This window comes from Balaenoptera ricei, chromosome 12 (assembly GCF_028023285.1).
Source record: "Balaenoptera ricei isolate mBalRic1 chromosome 12, mBalRic1.hap2, whole genome shotgun sequence".
Lineage (NCBI taxonomy): Eukaryota > Metazoa > Chordata > Mammalia > Artiodactyla > Balaenopteridae > Balaenoptera > Balaenoptera ricei.
Genome location: NC_082650.1, coordinates 9,454,851 through 9,473,582, shown reverse-complemented (window position 1 = coordinate 9,473,582; position 18,732 = coordinate 9,454,851). Strand labels below are relative to the sequence as shown.

At 38.4% G+C, this 18,732-nt stretch overlaps 1 protein-coding gene across 3 annotated transcripts in view; it reads right to left on the bottom strand.

The window, feature by feature from the left end:
* SERAC1 (serine active site containing 1) overlaps positions 1-18,732 on the bottom strand; it is a 79,325-nt gene that overhangs the window by 25,588 nt on the left and 35,005 nt on the right. For 2 of the 3 annotated variants that reach the window (XM_059940913.1, XM_059940912.1), the window contains exons 2-8: positions 16,719-16,817; positions 14,209-14,245; positions 11,516-11,652; positions 9,063-9,152; positions 7,677-7,808; positions 5,816-5,937; positions 4,683-4,811 (exon numbers count right to left, since the gene is read on the bottom strand). In XM_059940913.1, coding sequence (XP_059796896.1) covers positions 4,683-4,811; positions 5,816-5,937; positions 7,677-7,808; positions 9,063-9,152; positions 11,516-11,652; positions 14,209-14,245; positions 16,719-16,809 — 738 coding nt within the window. In that variant the 5' untranslated portion in view covers positions 16,810-16,817. The remainder of the gene's footprint in view (positions 1-4,682; positions 4,812-5,815; positions 5,938-7,676; positions 7,809-9,062; positions 9,153-11,515; positions 11,653-14,208; positions 14,246-16,718; positions 16,818-18,732) is intronic. The other variant, XM_059940915.1, reaches the window with a different exon arrangement.

The window sequence follows — 18,732 nt, the reverse complement described above, 5'->3', positions numbered from 1 at the left end:
TAGAAATGAGTTCATAGACTTTACCAAATCACCAAAGGGATGCACCTTTGGGCATACAGAGGTTAAGAAGCCCTGCTCTAAACCCGATCATAACTGTAGGCTATCTGCTAAAGCCCAGAGGAGGCTCTTCACGTGAGCAGTTTTGTACAGAAGCAGCTCACCCCACCTGAAGGGAGCCTGGGGATCATCACGGGACAGGTCTGTCATAAACTGATCAGATCACTAAAAACCAGATGCATGCTCCTCCCACTCCTTCATCCCCAACTTACTGGCATATAAAAAAATCCAGAGCCTGACTAAACTGGGGAGGGGGTGGGGAAATAAGAGGAACTACGATGGAGTTGCTTACTGTTCTGATGAGATGGGACCGCAGAACTGAAATTAAATATTTATTTCAATATTAAACTAACTAAAGATGTGCTCCTTCTTTAAACTGCAGGCTGAGGCCATGACTTCTGGGCAGAAAAGAAGTGGCATAGTGTATTCAACCACTCTCCTCTTCACTTAGCAAAAGGTAAGGAAACACTGTAGAAGGTGACAGAACACTACAAAAGGCAGAGGGATGGTAACTGAATAGTAATGAGCAGAACATCTTCTGTGCTGAAAATGAGGAACATCAGGCCAGGTTCCAGGAGCTCTGGCACGGGAGCGAGGAGAGGAGCGAGTGACGGCAGAGGGAGGGGGCAGTGGGTGGGACGCCTTGCAGGAGCAGCTGGCGCTCGTTGTAGGGCAGGAGCATCACGAAGACCCGGGCACATCTTACGCTCAGAAGACAAAGGTGCTCTCACAGCCACCTTGGGGATGGAATTTAAAAGGATAATGAGGTCAGCCTAAGGAACAGGTTCTGGTGGCCCGGCAGTGGCGCTCTGAGCATCAAGAGGAAAGCAATGACTACGCTTCACTGGAGCGACTCCAAGACGTGGTCGAAAGGAGAACTTATAAAAAGTACACTAGAGAAGTCATATCTACTGATATGTCCCTAATTTCTCATAAAAACAGAGGTGAGGAAAAGACAAATCACTCTGTTGACTGAAAAAAATGAACAACGTGAGAGTTGTGAGTTAAGTTTTATTTGGGGCAAAATGAGGACTACAGCCCAGGGAGAAAGCGTCTCAGACAGCTCGGAGGAACTGCCCCGAAGAGGTCGGGGGAAAGGTCAGTATTATGTACGATTTTAGAGAAGGGGGGATGTGCTGTCAAGCACACGTTTTGGCAGAGGCTTGCTGCTCGTCACGAGGAGCAGTTGTCACCACTAACGATTTCAGTGCTTCTCTAGATATGAGGAGATGCAAGAACTTGGGCTCATAAAATCTTCTCCTGAAAATGTCTAACTCTCTGAAGGCCTGTCCTGCCAGTTTTTCCCAGAGCACCGAGCACCTCATTCCCGATCTCCGCCCTGGACTCCTTTCAGGGTGCGCTGATGGTCAGTGGCTGCAGTGGCCAGTGACTTAATCCTTGTAGAGGCAGATGGCGAGTGCCAATTTTTAGTTGGCAATTCACTTGGTAAAAGAATATAAAATACTATGCTTTGTTTTACTGATAAAATACTTTCTCCTCAATGAGTTGATTAGTTATTATAGTAATAGTGATTATAATTTGTTTTGATTCCTCTTAGAGATGTAAGAGATATTTTACAAAGACACAAGTCTTGCTGAAATGATACCACAAGAATAATGGCATTCAGTAATCGCCGTCGGGCGGGCCGGGGTGGGAGTCTGCTTAGGATGCTACGCCTAGGACGCTGCTCTGACTCACTCAGCAGCCCTCTGCCATGTGCGGGTAGTTGTCTGCCGGGTATTCACATCTAGTCAATGGGAGTAAGAGGTGTGGGGAGAGAACACCAACACCTCCATCAGAAGGGGCGCCTTTTCCCGTCTGAAGGCAGCCTTATTCCAAAGGAGTGGAGCTTCCCCGTGGAGCACTCTGAGCTCTGAGGACACCGCAGACACTGTGCCCTCCTCACCTAATGCATGGTTTCCTTCAGTTTTCAGACTCCTTGCCACCAAACAAAGTTTACACTCTGTAACTGTGCCTAGTGGCACCTTCCTCTCAATCTTCTCACCACCCCCAGGGGCAGGCACACCAGTAAACAAGGCCAGTCCATGCCTGGATCACAAAAAGTAAAGGGCTCAGATTTAACATGTAATGGGAAGCCATTTGGAGGGCTTCAAGCAGGAGTATGACTGGATCTAACTTGTGTTTTTAAAAACATCCCTCTGGCTGCTGTGAGGACACAGAACTGGAGAGGTAAATTGGAGGCTAGAGGTTGATGTGGTGTCTGTAGCTCACAGAGGTGATGGAGACACGGTAAGGAAGCTTTCTGGATCCAGCAAGATGGTGAACTTGGCTTCCAGTTGTGGACAAAGAACGTAGCCTGCCATTACAGAAAACAAACAATGGCGCCCACCATCAAGCCTTCAGCCACGGCAGCACCCCCACCCGCTGTGTGCCTGAGGGGAATTCAGGAGGAGGGAAACGTGAAACATTCTGTGCTCAATACCAGCCCTAGATAGTTAAGGTACATATCTAAGGAATAATTTCAGAGAGCCCAGATTCTTGCATCTTCCCCTACATAAAATCATTAACTTGAGATGTGTGTTCTTTGTGATTAGCAGTCATCTATGATGTTCAACTACGTGGCTTTTTTTTCCAACAAAAACTCAGTATTTCTGGCTCCTCCCTTACCTCTTTGGAGCAGTTCCTCAGAGTTATATGAGACGCTGTTTCCTGGGCTACAGTCCTAAGTAAGGTGCCCCGAATAAAACTTAACTCACAACTTTAGGTTGTGTGTTTTTCTTTAGTTGACATGGTGAACACCTCCCATGACAAACATGTTTAATAAAATATAACAAAAGCTATTTTAAAACAAAGTCAAGCTCAGGGACTTCCCTGGTGATCCAGTGGTAAAGAATCCGCCTTACAATGCAGGGGACGCGGGTTCAATCCCTGGTCAGGGAACTAAGATCCCACATGCTGCGGTGCAACTAAGCCCGCGTGCCACAACTACTGAGCTCATGTGCCTCAACTAGAGCCTACATGCCATAAACTACAGAGCCCATGCGCCCTGGAGCCTACATGCCACAACTAGAGAAGAGAAAACCCGCACGCCACGACTAGAGAAGAAGCCCACGCACCTCAATGAGAGATCCTGCATGCCTCAACGAAGATCCCGCGTGCCGCAACTAAGACCCGATGCAGCCAAAAATAAATAAAACAATAAATAAATCTTTAAAAAAATAAAATAAAATAAAACAAAGTCAAGCTCTAAAGAAAATAAAAATAAATAAAGGGAAACCCTTGGGTGCTAGAATTGAAAACAGAACATTCAGCAGAAGCGATAAACACATAGCTGATGATGTAAAATTCCTGCAGGCACCTCAGGATGGGCTTTTAACACTTGTTCAGTGCAGAAGATGTGGTTTTGAGTCTCACATTCTATGGGAGCTAGATTTGAGATCCCTATATAAAGGCAGAACCTTGGAAAGATGGCCTCCTTGTCTATAAGAGAGTCTAGAAAAACTCTGCCCAGCAGCCCATGAAAGCAACAAGAAGCCTGCTTCTGCTTGGGGCTTTGAGTGAGAAATCACAATTCTAGGACTCTGCCATCCATAGATATATCTGAATTTATACTACCTATGTGCTACAGGAATTCCAAACTAAGGAATCAACATAAAAAACTAGTCCCTAACAGTGAACTCCTAGGGTATCCAAAAGAAGCAAACACAAAAACTGCTCTGTAGAGATAAATTTAGAATCTGAGGTGCTTGGGACTCCCACAGAAAACAATCAATCTGGCTAAAGATAAGCTCACAGTAAAAATGATTAACACATGTTAATCTACAATATAACATAAGGGGGAGTCTGTGCCACCACAAACAGGAATTAACCCCCAATAAACCGAAATGATAAAAGACTGTGAAAGAGACTCTAAAATTATTTTTAAGTGAAAGGAAGAAGAGAAAGCAAGATGAAAGAACAGGACACTACGAAGAAATGATGGTGGCCAGCAGTAAGTGGCTACAGTGAAGGTGGTGAGACAAAGGGATTCAAGGTATACTTGAAGGAACAGCTCACAGTAACTGCTGATTAGGTGAACCTGGAAGAAAGGAATCAAGAATTCCTAGGCTTTAGCTTAAGCAACTAGGTGGGTGCTCTGCCTTCTACCGAAATGAAAAAGACTAGAGGAGGAAGAGCTTTGCAGAGGGTGGGTGAGTTTGGCATGTAAAGTTGGGTTGCCTATTACACATCCAAGTAGAGACGTCAAGAAGGAGGTTGAATATTCAAATCTAGAGCTCAGATGAGAACACAGGGCTAGAGATATTGAATTTAGGCATCACCAACATAGAGGTAATATTTTAAAGCCTTGCCAGTTACTATTCATTCTTCAAGATGCAACTTCAGAGTACTTCCTATGAAGCCTTTTTAAAATGGTCTTTTAAACAGAGTGATGGGCTCTTGGAGTAACCTGTATCTCTCTTACACACTCTGTGACTTTGTTTATTTACCTGTCTCCCCATTATCCTAAACACCTAGCCCATTGTGTGACACACAACCAGGAATCAGTATGTTTATTCAGTTCATGGATGAATGCCTATTCTGAAGTTCTAAGTGCGAGCCCCTGGCACAATATCTTGGAAAAGTGGGCACTCAAAAATATTTACTGAATGAATAAATTAGCTAACCTTCTGAGCAGCTAGACTTTGACTGCTTTCACTCAGAGCCAAAGATGTAAAATACTGGATACACTCATCTAGGTCTGTTTGAGGTAAAGAAGCCAGCAACTGTCTGAGCTCTTCTTCAACGGAAGAATCCTGAAATAAAGGAAAAGAAATTCTTCATAATTAAACTCAACAATTGAGTATAACAAAAAGTACCCAAAGAATCAAAGCCAAAACAAAACAGGGGAGGTAAATCAGTGCTTTTAGTCTTGAAAACAGTCACCACTCTGGTAAGTAGAGAATCATTTAATGTTGAATTCTATACTTTAATGTCTGCTAACTCAATCTGAAAGACCTATTGCAAAGCATAGCTCAAGATGTTCACCTCATAGGCTACTTCACATCTTGAGTCAAAATGAATTATTACATTCTTTCTAACTAAAGCTGGCTTCTTAATATGCAGAACTTGTTCCTATCTGATTTTTTTCTAATAACTAATATCTAGAATAATTTGTTTTTCTATTTTTCAAAGACGGATTGCAAGTTTTCAGATTTTCATTTTCTAGAAAAGTCTGAGAAAAGTGCTCAAGGAACATGCTCTAATATCTGTATTAGTAGTTAACAGTTAATATCCATGTATATTAGTACATTAATATCTATATGTAGTAGTTCTCCAGAGACTGTTTTGCACCCCAGGAAATATTCAGCAATATCTGAGACATTTTTGGGTGTTACAACACGGGGGTGCTACTGTCATCCAATGAGTAGATGCCAGGGATGCTACTACAGTGTACAGAACAGCTTCCAACAACAAAGAATTATTTGGCCCAAAATGTCAGTAGTGTTGAGGTCGAGAAAAACTGTTCTATAGCAACCTTAGAACAAAGGACCAATTTATGGATGCTGATATGCTAAGAAGCCACCCTCTGGTGTATAGAGACTCCCAACTCCACATAGGGGAAAATAATTTAGGAGAAACAGCACCTCCTGTGGAATCAAGAAATCTTGGAATGGAAACTACAATTGCAGGTTTACACCCTAGTTTACCTGCTTGTGACAAGTAGCCAACAAACTTCTTTTTGAATGGTTATTTTGCACCCAAAGTGAAGACGATATATTAAACATGTTTTACTCACTGGATTATTTTATTTACTTACTTCTTTTAAAGATGGTAAAGGAGGTGGGCGGAGAAAGAAGCGAAGATCACTATCTTTGCTTCGTGCCAGACCAATAAGAGTTCTCAGATCACAGGCTTGAGCAATTATCCTATACTGGTAATCTATTGTAAAAGTATATTGCGAGCACCCAAATTAGCTTATGGTTGTTTCAAAGGTTAAATGACCAACTTAACTTTTAAACTACAAGTTTGTAATTCAAAACTTCCCAAGTTTTTTTTAACTGCAACTGCATTTACAATACCAGTAAGCTAAATATCCAACATTTCCATGACTGACCTCATAATTCTCAACATGTATCTAGATATATCACAATCAAACCAACCTTTTTGAAAAAAATAAACCTCAAACGTGAAAACTGATAGGTCAGAACCAATTTAACTTGTCCTTAAAAAAAAAAAAATTCCATCACCCAAAAGCTATTTGATCACTACTCAAAAAAGGTGAGTTCCGTTTAAATCTGTCGTCCCCTGGTACCTATATGGTGCTTTGGCATTCCATGAAGCCCATGAATAATCTGAGGTTCCAGACAGTAGTACTTTGTTTTAGCCTTCATGATTTCACCATTCTATTCTTTGTGTATTGCTATAGACTGCATGTTTGTGTCCCTCCCAAATTCATGTGTTGAAACCTAATCTCCAATGTCACGGTATTTGGAGGTAGCACCTTTGTGAGGTGATTAGGTCAAGATGGTGGAGCCCTCATGACTGGGATTAGTGCTCTTATAGAAGAGACCCCAGAGAGCTCCCTCAATCCTCACCAGACACAGAATCTGCCGGCACCCTGATCTTATATTTCCCAGCTTCCAGAAAACCATGAGAAATAAATTTCTGTTGTTTATCAGCTACCCGGTCTAAGGTATTTTGTTATAGCATCCCAAATGGACTAAGGACATGTATCAAAAAAAACTGCAGCCACTGAAGGAGACATTTTTTAATAATAGCACTATATAACTTGGGTGAGTTCTTCAGAATCAAGTGGGGAACTTTTAAAAAATCTACATGCCAGGGCTCCAACTCTGATTTTTCTGATACAGTAGAAGTCTGAAATGGAGTCCTGGAAGGCAGATTTTGAAACAGATTTTTATTCTAAGTCTCCACTCGCTTAAATAAGTTTATTTTTACATTACAAATCATTATAAATTATTATAGCCACCACTCAATCAAACTAATTAACTTGTATGAAGACAGAGACCTTATTCTGAGACTAAATTTTTCTTTGAAAACATTATTCTTTTTTGTTTACCCATTTTTACAAGATGACTCTACTAACAAAGTATACTTTAGTCCCTGTACTCAGAGCAGATCTGATCTCTTGCTCATGTACTTTTACTGCAGAACTTGTGATTTTAAATACAACTAAATATTTAAAATCTTCCTTAAAAAACAAATATACACATGCAAATTAGGCACATTTGACCAAGTATTAGTATTAAAGCCAAATAGACTGTCAAAGTGAATGCAAATATAACTTTGATGCAGCCAGCAATTAAAATATATTTTATTAAATAGGAACCAAAAAAAAACACAGACACATTAGGCCGTAACTATCAGAATCAAGAGTTTCTCCAATCAAGTAAAAGTTCATTCTGGTAGAAAGTTATACAAATATATCTACCTCAGTTTTGAGGGTGTTCTTACCAAACACAATATGACTACCAGGCCAGCAGGTTTTACACTTCCTCTATCACTGGAGTTTCTTTTAAATTTTTTTGAAAATATTTTTTACATATATTAATATTTCCTGAATTATTTTCCTTCCTTAATATCTCCTTCCCTTCTCTTTTACATCAGAAATCAAGAGCTAGCTGATGGTGTGCCATGTGTTCAGATGGTTTCATTACCATGCCAGTGATGGGTCTCTGACATTTCCTGCACAGCCTGCAGTCGTGCTGCTCTGTCATCGGACTTACTCTTCCTCAGGAGCAGCCACACAGCACATTCGTGATCTTCTATGTCAATTGTACTAAAGGTGTCTTTGTTAAAAAAAAAAAAAAAAAAAAAGACAATGTGAACAGTTAAAACAACATTTTCATCCTCACATTTAAGACAGTAATTTATAAATATTTGAAATCTACAATAGGAAAGTTATATCCATCTCCAGGTGTTGATAATGACTGATAGGTTTGTTCTCAGTTCTGTCATATTATTTTGTTTTATTTGTTACATATATTTATGTATGTGCTTTTGTTTTATATATTACGTTGCTTTCACTATGAGATCTTTTTTTTTGGCTCCTTTTCCGTAAAAAACTTTTTATTATGAGAAATATCAAGCATATGGGATAGATTAAAAGAATAATACATTGACATCCACATGCTTACCACAACTAGATTTAATAAATGTTATTATTTTGCCATATTTGCTTAATCTATATGGATGTGTGTGTGTGTTGTTTTTTTTTTTTTTTTTTGCCACGCTGCACGGCTTGTGGGATCTTAGTTCCCCAACCAGAGATCGAACCTGGGCCCTCAGCAGTGAAAGCATGAAGTCCTAACCACTGGACTGCCAGGGAATTCCCCAGGATGTGTGTGTATTTTTTTCTGAACTATGTGAAAGAAAGGTGCAGAAATAATGACATTCCACCCTTTCACAGCTCAACATGCATCTCCTAAGAATAAGCCTGCATTCTCCTATATAATCACAATGCCATTTTAACACCCAAGAATACTAACAAAAATCTTCCAAATCATCTAAAATTCAGTCCAACTCCATATTCAAATTTTTCCAATTGTCCTCAAAATATCTTTAGAGCTGGTTTTTTAAAAAACAGGATCTGATTAAGTCTCTTTAGTATCTTAATTCTAGAAAGTTTTCCCACCATTTTTTTTTTCATGATGCCAACTTTTTAAAGAGATCAGGTCAGCTTTTTATAGCCAGCTTCACAATGCAGATTTGCCTGATTGTGAAATCTACATTTTTGATGCAATATTCTCATTATGAGAAAGCATGGGAGTGGTTTTCTAACAAATTTTAAACTTTGAAATATTCATCAAGAGAGTCTCAATATTTATTTACAACTGTCTAACAACAATGCATCCATAAAGATAGAAGGAAGAAAACAGTCCAAGGCATCAAGCCCTTAAATATAGCCCAAGAGAATAATGTTCCTCAATTTTCCATAGCTATAATAAATGTTAGTATAAGAAATGGGAAAAAAATCTCAGGTTGATCATCGAATGACTTTCAGATTACTGATAAGGAGTCTCAGTTAAATATGTGACACTTACCAGCAAATGGACCCTGTAATATCCTGGCTGATGTTGCCAATACTTTTCTTACTGCTTTGTGAAGCTCTTTTCTTGCCTGGTAGGTGATTCCTAAAATGATTACAAATTTAAATAAAACCAAGTAGGTACTCTTAATGCTATGCTCCAATACTTCAAAGAAAAAAATGTATAAACTAAACCCCAATTTCTTCAAAAAGAAAATATAAAACAGCATCTTTCTCTTTTTACTGTCACTATTTAAAGCAACTACAACCATTATGGGAACACAGAACTCTAGATCCCAAAAAAACCACTGCTTTCCTAGTCAGGGAAAAAGTAAAAACAAAACAAAAGCAAAAACACTAACTAAAACTTACAAAAATCCTCATATACAACATAGGATTAACTACATTCAGGAAAATGTCACTTAAAAATACCACTCTCAAAGTGAAATTCAGAGATAGCTTACTAATGAGATTAAGCTCTACTATATAGGTAAATTATATGCTATGAAAATTATCTGTGTAATTGAAATTGTAACACACCATAAAAGCACGCTGAACTAAGGAAGGTGAAATAACAATAAACACAAACAGGAGAGAGTGGTGATACACATAGCTGCAGACAGGGGACCAGCAGAGCGTGCCCACTCAGGGAATGTGAAGTGCTCACAGGCATGGTCATTCTGGCTGACACTGTAGAACAGGCAGCGGTAAATCTAGTGTGATGACTCACCAAGCTACCCATATCCTGATGAAAAGATACTCCTCTGCCCTAAAATTTCATGTTCACCAAGCAATCGTCTGACTACTAATTGGGTTTCCATGTGACCAAAATATGGAGAAGGGGAGTGTTCTGACTAGTAAAGACAGGTTTTCCAGCCTTAACGACAGATTTTTTCCCTCTGTAAATAAGTTGGTGTTCATACTTCTGAATCCATCTCATGAGTTTAGTGTGCATGAATAAATGCCTTAGAGCAAAAATACCTCTGAGCTCAGTGACAAAATCATGTTTTTATGCTTGCTAAACTGAGGACCAGCCTCCGAACTGACAGTCCTCATGAAGGTGAGGAACTCCAAGTTTAGACTAAAAAAGCTGGCTAGTCTTCATCTGACTTAGTTATAGGAGAGCTACAAATCTGGGTTAAAAATGAAAGTCCAAAATTTGATCTTCAATTAATTCTTTAGGAACTTGGTTCTCATAGGGTTTGGTGATTCATAGAGTTAGCTGAACCTATTTTATTAATATTGTGCTTTAAATACTCATTTTTTATTTTTTATAGTTTTTTTCTTCCAGTTTTCCTGAAATACAATTGACATACAGCTCTGTATAACTTTAAGGTAAACAGCATAATGATTTGACTTACAAACATCATGAAATGATTACCACAACAAGTTTAGTGAACATCTATCATCTCATATGGATACAAAATCAAAGAAAAAGAAAAAAAATGTTTTCCTTGTAATGAGAACTTCTTAGGATTCACTCTCTTAACAACCTTCATATATAACATACAGCAGTGTTAATTACATTTACATTTACATTTATTAATGTTATACATGACATCCCTGGTACTTATTTACCTTATAACTGCAAGTTTGTACATTTTGACCACCTTCATCCAGTTCCCCTTCCCCCACATGCCCCATCTCTGGTAACCACAAACCCGATCTCTGTTTCTATGAGTTTGTTTTTGAAGTATAATGACCTACAACACTGTGTTAGCTCCTGGTATACAACACAGTGATTCCATATTTCTATACATTTCAAAACGATCACCACGCTCAGTCCAGTTATTATGTTACCACACAAAGGTATTACATAATTATGGACCACATTCCCCATACTTCATACCCATAACTCATTTATTTTGTAAACAGAAGTCTGTACCTCTTAATTGCCCTCACCTATTTCTCTCCTCCCCTCACCCCCACCCCTCTGGCAACCACCTGTTTGTTCTCTGTAGAACGATTCTGTTTCTGTTTTGTTTATTCATGTTTATTCATGTTTTATTTTTAGATTTCACACATAAGTGAAATAATACAGCATTTGTCTTTCTCTGACTTATTTCACTTAGCATAATATCCTCTGGGTTTTCACTTAGCATAATATCCTCTGGCTGCAAATGGCAAGGTTTCGTTCCTTTTTATGGCTGAGTAATATTCCATTGTATATATGTACCACATCCTCTTTATCCATTCATCTACTGATGGGCACTTAGGTTGCTTTCATATCTTGACTACTGTAAATAATGCTGCAGTGAATAGAGGGGTGCATAATCTTTTAGAATTTTCTTTGGATAAATACCCAGGAGTGGCATTGCTGGTTCTATTGTAGTTCTATTTTTAATTTTTTAAGGAATCTCAATACTGTTTTCCATAGTGTTTGTACCAATTTACATTCCTACTCATTTTTAAATTCAATAAGTAGCTTCCATTTTTCACGAAAATGGGATTACTTTACCATAAACTTACCGTGATTTTCTCTTTTATCTAAAGAAACTGTGTGCACATATATATATGACTTCATTTTTTCTCTTTCTACCACTTGAGTATCTAATGTCAAAGACTTCTTCAAGGCCAGAACTTCATATGTAATAAATAAAGAACCTCTTAAAAAGAAACAAAAAATTCATCATAAATATATGATCTAAATATAACACAGGAGGCACTCTTTTTTATTAAGCTTTTTGTAGAACTTTTTCTTTCTTTTTTATTGGGAAATATAACATATATACAGTAATGTGCATATAACATACGTTATACATATATACGTATAAATGTATACACACATTTCAGCTTACAAATAATAATAAGTAGCTGCAATACCATACCCAGGCAAAAAAACCCAAAATATTAACAGTACCCAGAAGCCCACAGTGCATCCCTCTCTGATTCTGACCCACTCTCTCATCTCTATAGCTAACTATTATTCTGGGTCTTATTATAGTAATATCCTCGCTATTCTTTATCGTTCACCACCTAAACATGAACCTTTAAACAACGGGGCTTAGTTTTGTCTGTCTGTGAACTTCACAGGAATGGAACCACACTGTATGTATTCTTTAGTTCACCTTCTGTTTGTGAGATGCATCCATGTTGTTACATGTATCTGGAGTTCATGCATTTATATTTTCATATGGTATGTGATTCATCCATTGTATAGCTATACTACAACTTATTTATCCGTTCTACCACAGACGGGCAATTTAGGGAATTTCTATCAATAGTCTGAGTCTATTACAAATAATACTGTTACACATTGTATACATCTACACTGTATGCATGTGTATATGTTCCTCTAGGATACATATCTAGAAGTAAAATTTCAGACTTTCTGAAAGTATATATATTGTTCAACTTTACTAGATAATGCCAAACTTTTTTTTAAAGATTAGCCAATTTGAACTCCTTATCACCAGCATATGAAAATTTCTCCTCTCCTAAGAGTTATACCTAAAATCAAATATTAAAAGTGAAATACAGGGGATGCAGTGGTGGCGCAGTGGTTGAGAATCCGCCTGCCAATGCAGGGGACACGGGTTCGAGCCCTGGTCTGGGAAGATCCCACATGCCGCGGAGCAACTGGGCCCGTGAGACACAACTACTGAGCCTGTGCTCTAGAGCCCGCGAGCCACAGCTACCGAAGGCCGTGTGCCTAGAGCCCGTGCTCCACAACAGGAGAAGTCACCGCAATAAGAAGCCCCATGCACGGCAAGGAAGAGTAGCCCCCGCTCGCCGCAACTAGAGAAAGCCCGCGTGCAGCCAAAAATAAATATATAAATTTATTTTTTTAAAAAAGTGAAATACAGGGAATTCCTGTATTACTGCAGTGTAATTCCGTGCAGTGGTTAGGACTCCGCACTTTCACTGCCGAGGGCCCGGGTTCAACCCTGTTTGGGGAATTAAAATCCTGTTAGCTGCACGATGCAGCCAAAAAAAAAAAAAAGAAAACTGGAAAGAAAAAAAAAAGTGAAATACAATGTTGTGTATCCTAAAATGAAGGATTTTTCCCCTAATCAGATTGACCTACACTAAATCCAGACACAAAGGCTGCACTCTGTCTGGATTCACAACTTAGAAACAACAGTTTTATGAAGTCTTTTTCTGAGCTTCCCACCCTAAAGCAAAAGCAAGTAAGACAGAAAGGCCAGACACTGGCCAGTACCAGAAGAATAGAGAGAAAGCTCTCAAGAATCATAACCTCTCCTGGGGAATCTATCTGAGCAGCCAAAAAGAACAAATCTATTCAGTATTTTTATCATGCTTTCCATGAAAGACAAAATTCTTTACCAGAAATTGTGATTAATTTTCACTATATTCCTGAATATAACTGTGATATAAACAAAGAAATTGCATTATAGAAAAGAATATACATTTATCTTTTGCCTGGAATGAGTCAAAGGAAAAAATCATCTAAATATGTTTTGTCTTACAATGTCATGGAGAAATGTGCGTATTTGGATAAAATGCCAAATATATCTCCTTTATCATTTTAGCATCTAAGAGTTGATTTTATATTTATACTAATGAAAAAGAATATTATTAACAAAAACACTAGAACAGTATTACACATAAACTTTACATATATATCCCCCGCCCCCCCCCCAAAAAAAAGGAAAGAAAAGAGAATGAAAAATAACGATTTGGGGGAAGATAGTCACTCCATTCACTAAGCAGGTGCCTCTGAAACAGCCTGAGACGAGAGTGTCAATCTATTGGTTTTCTCAGTCAACCTCAACTTCCTTTCATAAGAGCTTTATGGTGACCTAAAGGGTGTTCAAAAGTAATTCTGACTATAGTTGATTTTTACCTTCTTCACCCTCTTTATAACCTAACACAAGATGTGATTTTAGGTGTGTGAAAGCTAATTAGTGAGTGCCTGCTCTGTACATGCCAAGTGCTTCCCTCAGAGAAACAGTGCCAGGTGGGTAGAATCCCCATCGTACACCTCGATCCAAGAGAAAACACTCCTCAGGAGTTAGAGTAACTGGATCAAGACAACACTGAAGTGGTAGAACCAGTGATTAACCAGTGATGAATCCACATGTTTACAGATTCCAAAATCTATACCCTTTCACTGCCCCATGCTACCTGTAAATCACTTCCACTGAGATTTCAAACAGTAGTATCATAAAGCCAGTTAATATTTCACAGTTGACACTTACCCTAAAATAAGTGATCCAGTAAACTTTATTATATTTCCTTCAAAAAGAAAGGGAAAAAAAAAGTCAATGTGATGAATATCAATTGGAAAAATTGATATTTTTCCATTAATATAATCATTTACTATCAACACATGGCTTCCTATTCCCAGATACAAAAAATGAACCAATAAGCACTGAGTCCAAAATATAATCTATATTTCATACTAATTCTCCCCTTCCTCCACCTCTTCTTACTCTGCCATCCTCCACACTAAATCAGTAAGAAACTCTCGTTTTGCTGCACTACTGATACTGCCAGGCCTAAAGTGCTTTCACTGAATGCAATGTCCAGGGAGCTAACTGTCCTGATTTTTTTTAGTTCACAACCAGTTAAATAAAGGAATGGGAAGAATTCTCCATATTACTACCTAAGACTATATTAAGGAATTATGTTTGTGAAGTGGGACACAAAATGATTCTTCCCAAAGAAATTATGTTATAATTGGTGGTTAAGTGCCATATATAGGTAGTCCCATTTAAAACATAGGTTAGGGACTTCCCTGGTGGTCCAGTGGTTAAGACTTCTCCTTCCAATGCAGGGGGTGTGGGTTTGATCCCTGTTCGGGGAGCTAAGATCCCACATGCCTCGCAGCCAAAAAACCAAAACATAAAACAGAAGCAATACTGTAACAAATTCAATAAAGACTTTAAAAATGGTCCACATCAAAAAAATCTTTAAAAAAAATATAGGTTACATCCTACAAGTTTATTTATAAATTTTTTGTTTGGAACTCGGAAAACTTTTTTTTTAATATTAAAAAAAAAATGTCCTAGTGCCAGACACAGCTAGCTGCCTATTCAATACACATAAGCCCCTTAATTCTTACTAACACAACCTGATTACTACCTAAAGATATTCAAAGATACCTGATTACTACCTAAAGACTCCTCTGCAGCTAGGGCTGGCTGTGCAACACAGCTGTAGCCAATATATATATATATATATACATACACATGTAATACATCTATATAAACATATAGATATAGATGGAAGTCTATAGGGAGAGATCCCTCCCCAAATAAAAAGACAAAGCCTCATAACATGGCTTTTGGTCTTTCTGTCTTCTTGATGTCCTGGGATTCAGCAACAACTTGTGACCATGAGGACAATAAGATAATAGAGCAGGAAGACGAGAGAATTGCTAAACTGTGGTTCCTGCCCTAAATTGTCTCCATCTTGACTTCCTGTTATGTAAGAAAAATGAAAACCTTACTAACTTAAGCCATTATAGTCTAGTTTCTGTTATATGTACTGAACACAATGTTAACTAATATATTACCCATGATGGTGAGGGACTGCAGGCAGCCCATGAATATCTATGTAACCTATAATTTGTTGGATGTATAGAGGTAGGTAGCCCTTTGTTCAGACCTTCAACTTATGCTGCCAAGAACACATTTCTCCTCCCTACTGAGGGATAAGGAACTTCCCTCCATCAACTTCCCTATGCATCAGCCAAGGGAGATGGAAATTCCTCCCAAACTCTAGGACCCAGTGGTTCCAGAACAGGAAAGAGGACAGTTCCAGAAAATCTGCAGGGATTAGATGGAAAGCTGTGACACACAGAGCTTCTTGACTGTGCAACCCCTCTGGGACCTTTTTCATTCCAAGATGGCTTCCTGGACTTCCCCGGGAGCAGCCAGTTTATTTCCTCTTATACTGCTGCCATCTGTTTCTTCTTACTAGGATGTTTCTTTTTTACTAAGCCCTGGAAACAGAATACAGACTCACAGCCTTTTCTCCTACCCCGAAGTGTATTTACTACTCTTGAGTGTGTTTTGCTAGAAATGATGAGAGAAGAAAAGCTCCCTTCTCTGTCCCACTCCTCATTTTTAAAATACAAAATCACAGAATTTTCTAGATGAAAAGAGTCTATCCTAAAAAACTGATCTTTCTTAACGATCAAAAGGAAGCTCCATGAGGACAGAGACTTCATCTTATTCAATATTGTATCCTCAGGGCCTAGTAATAGTACCTGACACATAGGAGAATGAATGAAAGATGGCCTAGGCCAATATTCTCATTTTACAAATAAAGATTAGTAATAAGTAATGTAAATAAAGATTTACAAATAAAGACAGTAGATGAGTGCTAGATCCTAAGTTCCTATAGGGCAAGCAAAACATCTTCCTGGTTCACCACTGAATTCCCAGAACCTAATACATGTGCCTGGCACCATGTTTTACAGAAGCTTAATAAATGGCTGCTGAATAAGAATGCAGTGACACTTGAGTTTAAAAGAATGAGTATGAATCTGACAGGAAACATAGGGGAGGGAAAAGATTCCCAAGAAAAAGGAGTATGCATGGCTCTGAGCGTACAAATTTGGGGTGAACCTTTAGTACAGAAAAGACAAACAACTTTGAGATTTATCATGGATTAAATAAGTTTTTGTGGACAACCTTGGAAACTTAACCACAATTCTATCACTGTTTCTACAAGAAGATATTGTTGTTTAAAGTGTACTCACTGACATCTCTCCAGTGTGTGGTGCTTTTTGGCGGAGGAGTTGAGGTTCCCATTCTTCTGCAACAGATGATGCAATAAGCAGCCAGGGACATTCTGTGTGCTTAGAACAATTATAACACATTTAATTTAGCATGTAATTAAAAACATTTCTCTTAACTATAAGAACATGTCATAATCACAGTAGACTGCCCACAGAGTTAGATTTTTCAAGACCTGGAAAAAAAGTTTTCAATTAAAGAAAAAAATTTCTCCCTTAAAAATTTAAAGCAGACTTATTAGAATAGTATTTTGCTAGTACCTCGATGATTATTCATCAAACTGTGTCCAACTGTGAACAATGATTAGTAGGAAAAAGGAAAAGAGATTATTAATCAGAATATCAATATAGGAATCAAAAAAATTTTAATGCCTTCTAAAAATATATATATGCATATATATAGATATATTTATCTTTAGTGACTGAAGTCCCTACAGAAATGAAAAGCAGCTCTGAATGGAAGATATACTTAGGACCCATAGAAGTGTTTAGCTTTTCTCCAACGCCTTCAAGATGGTACCCAACATTGTTTAAAATCTTTGAAATTTAATCGTTACTTGTTGGCATCCTGTCAAAGAAGGAGATGTTGCCCAACTATTTAATCACTATCCTTTTGCTCAACTATTTCATCAACTGAGTAAAGATGATCTAAATATGATGCGATGGTTTCTAGAACAACTCAGTATTCTAGAATCGTAGATTGTCTTTGGATGAGACGTTTCTTTCTTCTTTTTTCTTTTGCAGTAAGAGAAAAGAAAGAAGATGCCTTGAGGAACTCATGTGAGAAATGGTCTTTGGTTTAATACATTAAAAACTTCTGGCAGCTTTACAGGGATTAAGGGGGAAACTGCTTGGTGTACATGTGTAAGAAAATCTGTTAGCAATAACACAAAATAAAAAGCTTAAACATTTTTTCTTGTAATTCTAGTACCTCAATTGATGACTAAGCAAACTAGTTTAGGCAACAGATAAACTTGTAAAGGTCACTGTTTTAAAGGTCATTGTATCTTATTTTCTCACTGTTTAAAGGGTTGCTGCTACTTCTCTATGAGACACAGGATAATGGTAAAAATAATACAAAGACAGCAACGAAGTAGCTGCTTATAAAACCAAGGCAGAATGCAATGTAAACTAAGAGTTTATGTATAGATTTTCATTTTACTTACTACATGAAAACTTTTGACTAAAACAAAAATGCAGAGCAAAAATCTACTGCTTCCTTCAATCCCGACACCTACTATGAAAGTGGTCAACTATAAAACATTATACGAATATTGTTTACTATTACTTCTCTGGCCTAAAAACCTTCACGGTATTAACTTAAACAAACCACCCGCCAGCAGGTTCCCCTCCCACCAAGTCCTGGATATGAATGAGTATAATGGAAATACACTTCCTCATCTTATTTCCCTCTAGATTTCCTCAAATGACATCACTGGCTCTTTCAGCTTTTTCCAGAATAAACTAACTCTAACTCTCTTTCAACTCTCTCAGCGTCTTGACTATCTCCAGTTCACTGCTCTCCAGCCTCAACAAACCATCCATCCTTGCTTTCTGGGGGTGAGCATCCGTCCCATGGTTGTACTTCCTTCCCCACCCAGCCTCGACTCTGGGGTGCATCACTTCAACCTCTCTCTCTACCTGCTTCCTCAACATACCAGAGCCCTCCTCCTTCTACTATCCTGCAGCCCCAACCTGAAACATGTGTTTTCTCTGTTCTTACACTTGGACAGCCAAAACTGGGGGCAGGGGGACAAAAGGCAAACTGCGAGCATGCTCTCAGAATGACATTTGCTGTCCCTAATCAGTTCTCTTCTCATCCCCATGATGACTGCTCTAAACATCCACATACTCTGCCAAGCGTCCTACCCTACCTGCATCCTTTTCAAATGATCTTGTCTCTTATTTCACTCAGAAAATTATGACTCTGAACTCCCTCAACTTCTGCCCCCATACCTACAAGCAGGGACTGATCCAG